We start from the raw sequence: 13,823 nt of genomic DNA, 5'->3' as shown, positions 1-13,823 counted from the left end.
GGTCCAGTTGACCGGGTACCCGGTTACAAATTTTCATGAATCTTGGAACCGGAACCGGAATCGGACCTGGCCGGATCCGGTTCAGAACCGGTCGGGTAAGAACCGGTCGGTTCCGGTTCCGAACCGGAACCGATTTATAGTTTTAATTTTGATTTATTTAAATAATTCAATATTTAGAAATATAACAATTAATACCAAAAAGTTTAAATAAACACACAAAAATACAAATCAAAATATTGAAAATCTAAAATAATACATTAGTAACTTTTAACATGGAGTAAAAATATAGTTCTTGACCACTAATCATGTGATTTATGCCCAACTACGTCTCAAAAGTGGTATACAAAATAAACCTAGTCCACAGATTATGAAATTTCAATTCTTTAATATCTTTATTACATTATTATTTGTATTCACTCAGCAAAATACCTTCCAACAAATAAAACATTAAGAAGGAAAAATGAGTCATGAAATTGATTACTTCAATGATTGAGATATTCACAAAACTAGTAGTGTTGTTATTTTTAATTTTCTATATGCTAGCCTATTTTCACCCAGTATATATATGTAGTCTGTGTGTATATAATGCTTATAATTTAATATAATTTCAAAGTAGTAGTATTTGATTTTGTCATATATTTCTAAACGATACAGATGTGCATCAAAATATACACTATATAGGTTAATCGAAAAAAATTAGATAAACTATACAATATGTTAGTAATTGAAAGCATATCAAACGAATTTATATTTGAAGCACATTCTTTTGATATATTTCTAACTCAATTGAATACACAAAATGAGGAGATATCAAATGAAAAATATGTACTCCATAGTCGCTGACTAGGAAGTTAGGAATAGGATTACTTTTATTTAAATAAAAATATTAAATTTTATTAAAACTAAAATTAAAAATCTGAAATTAATATATTATCCGGTTCCGGGTAAGAACCGATCGGTTCCGGGTAGAACCGGAACCGAAAAGTTTGAGAAATACTAGAACCGGTATCGGAACCGGAACCGGTTCTCCGGTTCCCGGTTCCTCAATTACCCGGTCGGTTTCGGTTCCGGTTCCGGGTACCCGAGAACCGGAGAACCGATTAAGCAGTCCTATTCACAATTCAATCATTCGAATTCTAATTAAATATTAGTAATGAGTAAATAGCCTGCTAAATTAACTTATATTGATCGGGTAATAATTAATAAGTCATCGAAGAAAAGAAAAATGTACGTATTTTTTTTATGTAATTTAAGAGTCCGTTTTATACAATTAAAAAAATATTACTCACTTCATTTATATATTTCCTCCTTTGTCTTTTCCTTGGAGTCCTTACTGATTTTGAAATTGCTTTTTAAAAAAATCTCAAATTACTGATATTTCAGTTATTCAAATTTCTGCTGCAGATCTCTATTTATGAAGTTTTAATTATTCTGGAGTGGGCCGCTAACATACTTATTTCTGTGATGGTATGCAAAAAATTAATTATTGCAGCAAAAATTTAATTATTACTACTAAGCTAATTCCACCGCACAGTCAAAGTGTTAATTCTGACGTTTGACTGCGTAAACGTCGCCGTTTTACGCTAAACCGGAGGCAGAAATTCAGTAAAAATTAATTTAATATGTATTCATTATCCAAAGCATCAGGATTCATCATTAAGTACTCATTGCGAATTTACCTAAAGAGAATACCTTTTTACCCAAAATATTCTAAATGATGCATACAGATACTGTACTGATAAGGTACATTTCGAATAATTAAAAAGAATGGTCACTATGCAAAATTTTAAAAAATTATTGTTTGCTGCAATTTAAATTATGATGTATGATAACAATTTTATGACTCGGCCGCAGTAAGGATAATGCATCATAGATTTAATGTGAAATATATTTTTTATATTAATTTTATAGTATTACTAATTAAATATGTGTGTAACGAGTTAGTGAAATATATAGATTATATATCATGTATAGTAAAAGTATTATGAGATTTTTATTGTTGCTCATTGAAATGCCAAAAAGCACTCTTATTATAGTACTATATTTCTTTTGATACAATGGACTCTTATTATATGAAAATGGAGGGAATATATGAAAGTGTGATTTCTTTTCATATTTTTAATAATTTTAGCTGAGTTAAAAAGTGATATGCATCCAGATTAAGTATTATTTTGTAGATGGATCATGGAGGGTATATGGAGAAAATATTAATTTTACACTTTGATAAATAAATTTTGGAATGTGATGATTAATGTTGGCCCATGCGACTCATCACCCTCCACCGAAAAGTAATATATGCAGCCAGATTAAATTAATCCAACCATGGTCAATTGATTCGGATTTATGTAGTAGATATTTTTACTTTTTTCTCCATATATATGTTTGAATGATTTTATATAATTCGGAAATTTGTGTCTAATCATACGACAAATCAAGATTAAATCCAAAAAATAGTGAATCAAAGTCGTGTCATAAAATATCAGGATTTAAATATAAATACCATCTAATAAATTAAGTGTAAATGTTGTATACAAATTGCTGAGTGTAAGTGATGATAACCGGATCAAGAAGAGGAAACAAGCTAATCAGCTCCCGAGCTTCAGGAGCCGTTAGATTCAGCTTAGTTAGGTTGGGATTAAATCGTAGCCGTACGATCCAACTAGCCGTTGGGTTTGAAAAATAGTTAAAAGGCATTTGTTAGCCGATTAGTTAGTTAGTTGAGACGCTCTTTCTCTTTTTCATTTTCTCTTTATCTTCAATCTTGTAAATCAATCCAAGTGTGGATCTTCTTTTGAGTGCAGTTCAATAAAAGGTTCTTTGCATTCAAATTGTGTTCTTCGATCGTGTTTCTCAAGCAAGAAAGCCAACATTAAGGTTTGTTAGACAATCCAATGCAAATGTTTTTTATCATATACTTTTATTAATCGAAATATGTAGCTAAAACTACACAAAACTCAGAAAATTCAATCAAAATATGAGGATTAATAGAAATAATTGAAGTAAAAATCGAAGGTGAAAAAAACACTTCATTACTCAAAAGAATAATTAGACACGCATTAGTATGGGTATGATGATGATGATGGATAGTGCAGCATGATTATAAATCATCATTTATAAGCGTGACTTACCAATGTCTACAAAGTCTTCCCATTATCACTTTAATTTTGCCCATTATCACTTTTAATTTTTCCCATCATTTTATTTAATCTGCATTTGTGTGCATCCATAAATTATTATTGATTATGCTCACACCATGCATGTACATATGTATATGTCATATAGATACATATTGATATGGACATATAATTTTACTTTCATGAGAGCTGTATTTTCTAAATTTCGTATTCGAAATGTTGAAAGGAGAATTTTTCTATAATTCGTGTTAATTATATATATATGAATTGTTTTAATTATCTTTCAAATGGATACTATGGGTATATAGTTGAGTTTTTATTTTTAAAAAAAACTAAGAGAAAGAAAGAAGAGTTCAAAGTTTTAAACATCACATGAAATATCACATGGAAAGGTTTTGCTTGGGGGAAAAAGCAAAATAGGGAGGATGAAGGTATGGAAGACAGAAAGAAACGAGCTAAAGCATAAAATTTGGGAACTTTCATCTTTTTGCTTTTCTATTAAAATGGAAAGTTTTCCAGTTAAGATCAAACAATGAAATTGAAAAAATATAAGTAGATGAATTGAAACTTCACGCTTGATGCAACAATAAATGTGCAGGTATTTTTTTCAATAATTTGTTGCAATATATTATGTATGTTCGTTTTACATAATTAACTTAATTAGTTGTACAAGATAAAAAAAATCTATTTTAACCACAAAATATGAATTTACAACATTAGTATATCGCGGTTAATAAAAAGATTCTACTTTAACCACAAAACACGGATTCGAGTCACATTTAATGCATTTCACTCTAACCATAAAGTTAGGATTCGAGTTACATTCAATTTATTTCACTTTAACCATAAAATTCAGATTCAAGTCACATTCAATTCGGGTAGAATTTTAGCTCAACAAGCGAAGACAACATACACGTATACATAATTTGGAAGAAAAGGCCTTCCTCACATTGTTATTTTTTATTTTAGTTTGAACACATACTATTAATCACTGATGGAATTCTTCTATGCCCGAAGTCCAAACTCTAACTATTAGTCCATAGCATTCGATGGCGTTCTAGATGACATTATTGTTATTTTTATTTTCAATATGTTAAGAAAAATTGGTACATTTCACACTTACATGAGTTAGAAAAATACTACTTCACTACTTGTAATTAATTGATAATTTTGACACTCAACAATCATCCGCAAATATACAACCATATAACATATGATCCATACTATAAATCATAAGTATATGATCGTCAGCTCATTAAAGACCGTTTTTTAGCACTTGCATTATGTATGATCTTCAACTCGTTAAAGTCCGTTTTTTGATAACAGTCGCAGAATACATGATCTTTCAACTCGCTAAAACTTTTTTTTTTGTTGGCAGCAAATTTCACCCACCAACCCTAAAATTAATCTTGCAACTATGTGGCATGTGTAGAAATTAAAAATTGAGTCATGATTCCACTTGCACACTTACAAACATTGTAGAGTATAAACTAAAAAGCAATGTGAAAAGAGACTCAACACCCATACCTCTCCCCCTCTATAAATTGAGCCACAAACCAAACAAATTCCTCACAACACACTCACTCACTCTCTCTCTCTCACACACACATCCCACCAAAAAAAACACACACACACCAAAAAAATGAACACCAAAATAGCAAGCCTAGCAATTCTTGCACTAGCAATGCTAGCCCTGGCCCAAGTGGAGGTGGCCACCGCCGTGACGTGCAACCCGCTGCAGCTCAGCCCGTGCGCGGCCGCAATCACGTCGGGAGGGAAGCCGAGCACCGCCTGCTGCGCCAAGCTCAAGGAGCAGAGGCCGTGCCTGTGCCAGTACATGAGGAATCCCAATCTACAGAAGTTCATCAAGTCCCCTGGTGCAAAGAAAGTGTCTAGTGCTTGTAACATTCCCTACCCTAAATGCTAAATTAATTAAATATTATCATTACTACTATTACTATAATAATTATTGAAGTGCGACTTGTTTTAGTCTTATGAGTATTGAGTATAACTTGTGGTTGTACTATGGTATTACAGTTTATATGTTTTTATTTTCTATGAAAATGATGATTATTGATGAGTGTGGTATGTTACTTAAGTGATACTAGTGCTAATGCAATGTTTCGTTGCTTGGAAATTTAGTGTTTGATGCGATAAATGAAGCTGCTTTTTGTAATTTTCTTTGGATTACTCTCTCCATTCATGAAAAACAGAGTCCCAGATGGACGACGCGAATTTTAATGAGATATAAGTAAAGTAAGAAAAATAATGAGAAAAAATTGGGTAAAGTATGAAAGAGTGGAGAAAATATGAGTAAAGCATAAGAGATTAACTTTCTATTTATGAAATTTAACTATATTTTGCCGACATTCCAAAATATAAAAATGAGATAGTTTTTCGTGGACGGAGGATTAAATATACTGTTATAGTTTGAAATATTAGAGCGGTGAAATTGACTAGTAAACGATGGAGAAGACTGAGTTTATTGAAAAGTACCAATTCAAAAATTAAGAGTGTAACTGTCACATTTTTTTTCCTTTCTACCTTGAATTTGACTTTTTGGAATTTAGTAATTAGTTCTATGTATATATTTAATATGATAAATAATACGGTTACAAATTTAATTTTTTTAATTTTTTTTTTCTTAATGTACCTTATTTGATGAGGGACATGAGGCAGCGGTGACAAGGAAAATTGGAAAACGAAATTCATGAGTATTTATTGCTGTTTTAATCTGTATATCTCACCTAAAGAGGAAATTTTCAAATTTAGAAACTAGCCGAAAGTTGCGAATTTAATTTTCATAATCATCGTAAAGATACGAGTTTCAGATTTAGATGGGTTCATTCAATAATATTCAAAAATTACTTTGAAAGGGTATATATAATGTGGCAAAAAATTACTACTACTAATTTGGAGTTCTTGTAAAAACCTTGAGGTAGAAAACTCACAACACAAGATATAACATTCAATCCACCAATTTGTTGAATTGTGAAAGTTAGATACTACCATTGAAATCTTACTAATATCTTCTAAGTCGAGATATCTAAAACTCTCGCTAACGTATTCTATGTCGAGATACCTAAAAATCTCACTAACGTCTTCTAAGTTAGGATACCTAAAAATCTCATTAACGTATGCTTAGTCGAGATATCTATTGCAGAAGCGTAACAACTACGTATAGATCTCCAAGTATCCCTCGACGTCAACACCACCATTTTTTAAATCACGGAAAAACATAGTATCCCCGGCAATTTGGGGTGGCGGGAGGGGGCGGCTGCCCCCACTCCCTAGACCGTCAGGTGGGCCTAATTTGAACATTTAGTTACAAGTGACAAAAACTAAGCTCAACATTTGGTTACAGTTTCTCTATAAACTCCCCATAAAATGCAGAAATGGTTTGATAAAACCTACAAGTCTACATCGTATAGCCATGACGAGAAAAAAAACCACAGCTTGTTCTATAATACAAATTGCAAAAAAAAAAAAAAACAGAGCATCAACCAGCAAAGTGCTAGAGTTCAGCCAGCATACCAAAATTTATTTTCGCGTCATCGCGTAGTTTTTAACAGCTCTACAACGGCATTTGGTTGGCGTTCATTGTAGAATCTAACGCACCCGCAGCATCAGCATCATGTTTATGAAGGGATGAAGAAGAAGGCGATGGCGAAGGAGGGGGAACTGCAATGAAGTTTACCTACGGCAGAAGAATGAGAAATCTGGGTGGTGGACATGGAGTGAGTTCAGCCAATCATCAGCAGCTTGCATGAGAGAATTTGCTAATTCGGGCTGATTTCCTGAATTTGGAGTCCATAGTGAAACCTTATATTTGTATGAGGCGAGGCCAAAAGCCGGCAGCGAAATCTGTGAAACACCATCACTTTCGGATGGAGGAGTGACGACTAGAGGATGCACAGCCTCATTTCCTGCAAATTGAGACAGCCTATTCTTAGATCACTATAAAAGCACTACATATGTGCATGTTTTTAAATTTGTGGCGGGGGTGAAAAAAACGCGCATCATAATAGCTACCGTCTACCTGTCATGGGGGTATGAAGAGAATGGAAGGTTAGAAAGCAAGCATCCAAATCTTTGAGAGTTGGCCCAGTTGGTATTCTGTAAATTGGGTACCTAGATATGATCATTGATAAACATAGGGTGAGCATGAAGCATGGAATAACAACTTGAGATAGTTCGACGGATTCAATTTAAACAAAGGGGTAAGTACCAGGCCACAGAAAGCCAACTGGAAGGAAGCAGATCACAACTTTTCAGAGTGGTAAGTTCGGGGAAGTCACGAGCTAGATCAGATATCTGTAGAGATTTCAACATAATACGATTTGAGAAACAAAAGAGAGAATCACATCTCAGGTGAAGAAGATACTAAGAGAATATCAAAGAGACAACTGACCTTGTCTGCCAAAGGCTCTCTACAATATGGTTGATCCCGTGCAAGATACTCAAACAACAAGCTGCCCTCTGAGCTTCCAGATTCGCCATCATCACTTGAAAAGCCTTCTCTGGGAGACTTGCCACCTGAATCAACTCTGTCTAGTTCACTGTCACTGCTCCCGTCACTACAAGAATCCCTAAAAGATTCTCCATCACTTTCTTCACCAAGTCGACTACACATAGATCAATAAAATGGGGAAAAGTGCATCAGAAGTCATTCGCCACAGTCAGTAAATTCATGGGCTGCAAATACAAACGACCAGTGCCACATTGTATTAAGCACAAAATGCTTGTGAAAAGGGTCAAATATATGTTTCTTTTGCCTTAAGTACCGCATAAGGCACATATTTGTGACATTAGGCTTGATTGTAAATACCCACTTGTTTGCTGAAATTCTGAAACTTAGAAGTCACTCATTGCTCTTAATTTGATATGATAATTTCAAGCATAAATGAGTAGGCTAAGCTCATAAAGATTTATCATATGCGGGAAACAGCTAAGAAGGGAGGAAGCCGCCTTTATCATACACATCACTAAACTAGACACGCGGCCTCCTGGTTACAATATTAAAGGCCTCAAATTCAACAATAATCTCTCAACAAGCAGAGATATTTTTGATAGAAATCTGAGATCCAAAAGAAGGTACCTCAACTTTGTCGTACTCATTGAAAGGTTGCCATACAATTGAATGCCTGATAAATATGGAACGTAATACTGAATCACGCTATCCCTGTCATTTAGTAGCAAAGGTACTCCCGCGCCATAAGCACTCCATTCCTTGAATGCCACCCATAAATCACTAAGCAAAAAGTATGGCTGAAACTCAATATTACATATTCTCCAGTCCCTGGGCATTGTCATCTGCAGCATTTATACAGACACTCGTAAAGTATTTGACAAGAGCAGGAACAGATTCAGCCATTCAAGTAATCAGTTCTGACTTTTGATCAGTTACACTTGAATTGGCAGCAAAGTAACTTACAAGAACAGATTGACAAGGTCTTTTTTTGGTAAAATCACATAGTAATACATCAAACAGCAATTATATCCATCATTTCCAGAATTAAATTATTAGGCACGAAGTTATCAAAATTATTGATCAAAGACTATGAATCACAATATGAAAACTTCCAATCAATTCTAACATCCTACTGAAAATTTTCATCCATTTCACAATATGAACCAATAAATCGAAATTAATGATGGATATTCTAATTCGACAGCAGTTACACAACAATAATCATACTAATAACTCTCTACATTTTAAAATCACAAATTACAACCACAATTAAAGCAGCATTGCTGGCTAAAGCGCAGCAGCTTGAAGCTTCCGCCCAATTAAACTCTAAACACAAAGTTATGTAAAAAAAAGCATAATTTGCAGACCAATTCCATCAAATTCGAGAATAAAAATAACAACCTCTACTTTAAATTAAACCATCCTTTTCTCAATAAATCAATCGCGAATTTCATATCGCTCAATTAATTTGAAAAACGAGCAAAAAACAGAACAAAACCTTAGATAAATACTGCGCCTGGACCGAAGGAGCGATTGATTCCAAAAACCTCTCCAGATTACAAACAGACGACGATTCAGCCGTCGGCAACTCATCGCTCGGGCTCTGAACTCTCGTGAAATTTTGGCTCCGACGTGCCTTGGCGGCGGTGGAAAACCGATCGTCGCCGTTTCTACTCCTATTAAACTGCACTCCTGCCCCCAACATGCTTTCCCCCAAATTAACACAAAAAAGTCAAATCTACCGATTAAACTATTCAATTTGTGGTATCCGCGAAGCTATCTGTATCAATTTAGCTGAAAAGGCATATGCCGCCGTAACACGACGTATCTCCTTGTCTAGCAGCTGCGGAAGCTAGTTAGAGCAGAGCAATGCTGGTTTCCTCCGATCAAAAAATCAATTTCAAGCTCTACAGAGAGAGATGGAGAGACACACAGAGACTGTTTGTATGTGTGTGTTTAGAGAGAGAAAGAGCAAACGTATTTGTGAGTATAGAGAGAGGAAATGTGTGTGGAGAAATGAAATGAATTATTTATATAGTAATTGAAAAAAGGAGAGATAAAAATTTGTTACCTTTGTGTCTACTAAGAGCCTCATTTTTTAATAACACGGATTTTAATAAATATTAAGAAACTGGATGAAATTTTTTTTTAAGGAATAGGTCTCATTTATATATATTAATTTTAAATGAAATCTGAATGTGAATGAATTAGTTGAAGGTAAAAGTGAACGAGACTCTTATTCTTGGACGGACTAAAATGAAAAAAATGAGACTCTTATTCGCGGACGGAGGAAGTATTACACTAGCAAATTGTTTTAATTTACTCATAAATTTTTGTTCTATTTTAATTATAAATGCTGGTAAAACAGCATTCAATTTTGCTAATTAGGGTTGAGATTTAGATACTTAATACAGCATAAAAGTCAAATGTATACATGAATTAGAAGGAATTTATAAAAATTACTACTCCTACCTACTTTTGAATTATCTTAACTGAAAAAAATAATATCTATTCAATTAATGTGTACAAAATAAAAAGTACTACTAGTACTATATATCAGAAATGAAATTGCGAAATTGAATGTGACACGAAAAATGGAAAATGCACCATTATTTCGGATTAAGAAGAAATAAATTTTTTATACCCATTTGCATCCAAGTAGGGTTTTGGTTCACCAAACACAATTAATTTGATTTGTATAAAATAATTAATTGTGGGTTTAAAGATAATTGATAGATTTGCATGTGAAAATCGTGTTGGCATTAAAAAAATTTAGTATTTTAAACATGTTTTATTGCTGCAAGAAACTGCATAGTGAATCAAAGTTTACTATATAAATTTGTATAATAAATCTGACCTATTATTAGATATGAAATTATACCATTTTACTTTATAAGTATGTTTTAAATGTTCAGGCTTTGGTGTACTACTAATTTCAATTATCTTAGTTAGCCGACCAATGGGTCCCATTAGTATATTATTAATATGTGGTGGCAGCCAATACTGGTCAAATGTACAATTAAATTAAGAAATATTTGCATGTATACTCTTATATTTTGGTCAAGTCATGATTTTGAACCAACTTAAAAAATATAGGTACACATGTAAATGTAATTATAATAAGATTGACAATTTTGAATACAATACAAAATCACGAGATGAAGATATATGAAATTATTGTATTACTATCATATTCGTAATAATAGGATAAAAATTATAATTTTATGTTGGACTCGTGTCGGATTTACACAATTCATTATCCTCAATATTTAAAAGTGTGAGCTTATTTGAGTTATACTCTTCTAATCTCGAAAATGTTAGATTTTATATAACTGTTGTGTCATATGCAATCTATTTTTTATGTCTATATGTGTTGTGTCGTGTTCCTATCAAGAGTTTATTATCGTAGATTGTTCGGATTTGATATATCGTGTAATATTCATATCGCAACTGACGCACATAATTTGTCATACGTATTTATAACCTACTCATAACAACTAGACATCTCAAAGTTTAGATAACTAGCGCCTTAATATTCACAGTTAATTACATGTAACCCAATATAAATTACAAATTTTATAGTTAATTGATACCAAAAAAAAATATTTTATCACTGATCTTGACTTTTAATGAATTGTTAATAAAAAACTTATCAATGTCTTATCACACGTTATAATTAAACATTTGAACCTATTATGATTATGTTAGGTTGGAATAAATTTTGATCATCTGTAATGTTTTATATAGTAATACTTCATCCATCCCCAATTAAGAGTCATATTTTGATCGGACACAGATGCTAATGAAGTGTTTGAATGTGTAAAATAAATGGAGTTAGATAGTTGAATGTTTAACCTCTTTAACTTTTTGTGTGTAACAAATATAGTTAATAGAAAGTGTGACTCTTAATGGGGGACAGACCGAAATGGAAAAGTGTGACTCTTAATCGGGACGAATTGAGAAGAATTGAGTAATAGATAAGATGTAACTAAATAGTGAGGGGCAATGATAATAAATCTAGAACCATGAATTATTCGGTATATCCTCTATAGATTCTTTCTTTGTATGTTTCTTCATTTTTGTCAGTGAATGTTGCACCACAAGGTACAACAAGATCAACTTTAAAACAAATCAAGGTGGAAAATAGCATATCCATTTGGATGATTGGATCAAGGAGGAAAATGACTTTTGTCATTTTATATTATTTCTTTAATTATTTTGTATTTTCCTGTTTTTGAGAGTGATATTTTGTTATATATGTTTTGCCAACTTGGTTTGTAAACAATGATTTTCATTATTGATGAAATGTCTCAGTCTCTATCATTTATAAAGAAGATATGTAACGGGGGGCGGACGTGGAAAAATAATTTTGAAAATGAGAAAATCACAAATGGTACAATAAAGAATTCTAAATAAATAAATAAAAAAATCCAACTAGAATATTAAATATAAGGTTTAAGTATTACAATAAAAATCGGGTTTCATCACACTGATTAAAGTTTGAATCAAAATGTACTTAATCTTCTTTCTTTTATTTTGATAAATGTAAATATTAAATTTAAAAATCATTGCACGAAAAATATGTTATTGGGCTTTTTCCACGAAATAATTGAAATTTAAACCCATTAATACAGTGAGAATTATTGGGCTTTACTTCTTTGCAAATAGTTCATTTAGCTAGAAAATTTAAACACAATTCTTCCATTTAAAATCATTACTTTGAACTCTTTTTCATTGCATAATATTTTATATACTCCTTTGTAAATCAATCTTTCATAATAATATTTCGTTAAATGTGTGGTTTGCTATTAGTCATGAGTTATGTGTCTGGTCTTCTTCATAATGACAAAATTAATTTTCAGTCAATTTAATATAGGGTAATCATGTGTCAATTTAATATTGAGAAATCGAACACCAAAAAATGTACAAACGTAGATGAGTAGAACAGTGGAATAATAATACAAACCCTAAATTTCAAAAGGTTTTGACATGTTTTCAATATTTCGGTATTACTATAAATGAAGAAAGCAAAGTCCTCTCTACATGAAGCCATCAACCATCATCACTAATCTAATTAAAGTTTGAAACTTAGGCCCATATAGAGGCTGTGGAAATCAAAATTCATAAAGTCAGATATAGGTTTTTCAACAAAAAATTAATTATCATTATGAATGAAGGGAAATAAAAAAGAAATAAAAGAAATAAAGTGCATATTCAAGTTAAATCTCAACTTAAATACTCTGATAATATTTTTTTGATTTAAGTATTATTTTTTCACAAAATACGTCCCAATATGTATAAAATATGCACATACATTTATCAAAGACTATATTTTTTAATAATTGATTACTCCCTTGAAAATAGTAGAAGTGTGATCAAAATTGACTTGCACCATTATTATGTAGACAGGACCAAGTGGAAAAACGTCTTGTATTTGCATATCATTTTGACATTTTCTAATTTGCCAATATTATTTTTATCTACTTAATCAGTTTTTGTGGTGGATACGTGTTCATTTGAAATAATGATTCACGAATGAGTATAATATCACTATGGACTATATACTTATCTATAGTCTCACACAATGATTATAAACTTATAATTCATATTACTAATTAATTACACTATTAATTTTTAAGTTGTAGATGCTTATGGCTAGAAAACAGCAATTATTCATTGTCTTCATGCTTTCCATCCCCCTAGTGGAGAATTAACCTCATTATATCAATAAAAGATGGAGTATTGATTTTGCACAAAGAAAATTGAATATCATACTTTACTAATTTCTAATTCTTTGAGTGGTCAAATTGGTGCAGTAATTCATTATTCTATAAAATATACAACACCAACTCCTTAAAAAATTTAAGTGAACTAACACACAAAAGTTTATTTGGAAACATTAGGATCAAATATTTCCCATAAATTAACGTAGCCTAGTTGATTAAATTTGCATATGGAGAGATGTGGCTAGTCTTCCATCATGGAGTAGATACATATACTACAAATTGTTTATTTTTGAAATACTATTATTTAATTTTACTTTAACGTGCAAATCGTGCAACTGATAGTAATTTATTGAAAACGGAATAAAGGATAGCCTAAAGAAGGAATCAAATAGTCAAAATTCAAAATAATGCTCCATTAATCTATTATTCATAGTTCTAATAGTACTATGAGTTTTAATTTAAATTTAATTTAAAATTAGTAATTATGAAAGG

At 31.8% G+C, this 13,823-nt stretch overlaps 2 protein-coding genes across 2 annotated transcripts; one reads left to right on the top strand and one right to left on the bottom strand.

Annotated features, from left to right (window-relative positions):
- Positions 1–4,698: 4,698 nt before the first annotated feature.
- Positions 4,699–5,214, top strand: LOC125209420 (non-specific lipid-transfer protein 2-like). The gene has a single exon (XM_048109021.1). It carries the CDS (start codon positions 4,777–4,779, stop codon positions 5,059–5,061), a length of 285 nt encoding a protein of 94 aa, XP_047964978.1. The 5' UTR covers positions 4,699–4,776; the 3' UTR covers positions 5,062–5,214.
- A 1,278-nt stretch (positions 5,215–6,492) lies between these two features.
- Positions 6,493–9,591, bottom strand: LOC125209411. The gene is made up of 6 exons (XM_048109013.1): positions 9,104–9,591; positions 8,233–8,447; positions 7,546–7,759; positions 7,363–7,448; positions 7,174–7,265; positions 6,493–7,060 (listed from the first exon to the last, which is right to left on the bottom strand). Exons 1-6 carry the CDS (start codon positions 9,308–9,310, stop codon positions 6,828–6,830), a joined length of 1,047 nt encoding a protein of 348 aa, XP_047964970.1. The 5' UTR covers positions 9,311–9,591; the 3' UTR covers positions 6,493–6,827.
- Positions 9,592–13,823: the final 4,232 nt, after the last annotated feature.

The sequence above is a fragment of the Salvia hispanica genome, chromosome 3 (assembly GCF_023119035.1).
Source record: "Salvia hispanica cultivar TCC Black 2014 chromosome 3, UniMelb_Shisp_WGS_1.0, whole genome shotgun sequence".
Lineage (NCBI taxonomy): Eukaryota > Viridiplantae > Streptophyta > Magnoliopsida > Lamiales > Lamiaceae > Salvia > Salvia hispanica.
Note: the sequence above shows the minus strand (reverse complement) of the source record. Positions and strands in the feature narration are given on the sequence as shown.

Bases quoted from the DNA above. Each gene is read 5' to 3' on its own strand.
- LOC125209420 (XM_048109021.1), top strand. From the start codon at position 4,777: ATGAACACCAAAATAGCAAGCCTAGCAATTCTTGCACTAGCAATGCTA.
- LOC125209411 (XM_048109013.1), bottom strand. From the start codon at position 9,310: ATGTTGGGGGCAGGAGTGCAGTTTAATAGGAGTAGAAACGGCGACGAT. The intron at 7,760-8,232 runs GTACCTTCTTTT...ATCTATGTGTAG, and splicing joins ATGAGTACGACAAAGTTGAG to TCGACTTGGTGAAGAAAGTG. The intron at 7,061-7,173 runs GTAGACGGTAGC...CTCAATTTGCAG, and splicing joins TCTTCATACCCCCATGACAG to GAAATGAGGCTGTGCATCCT.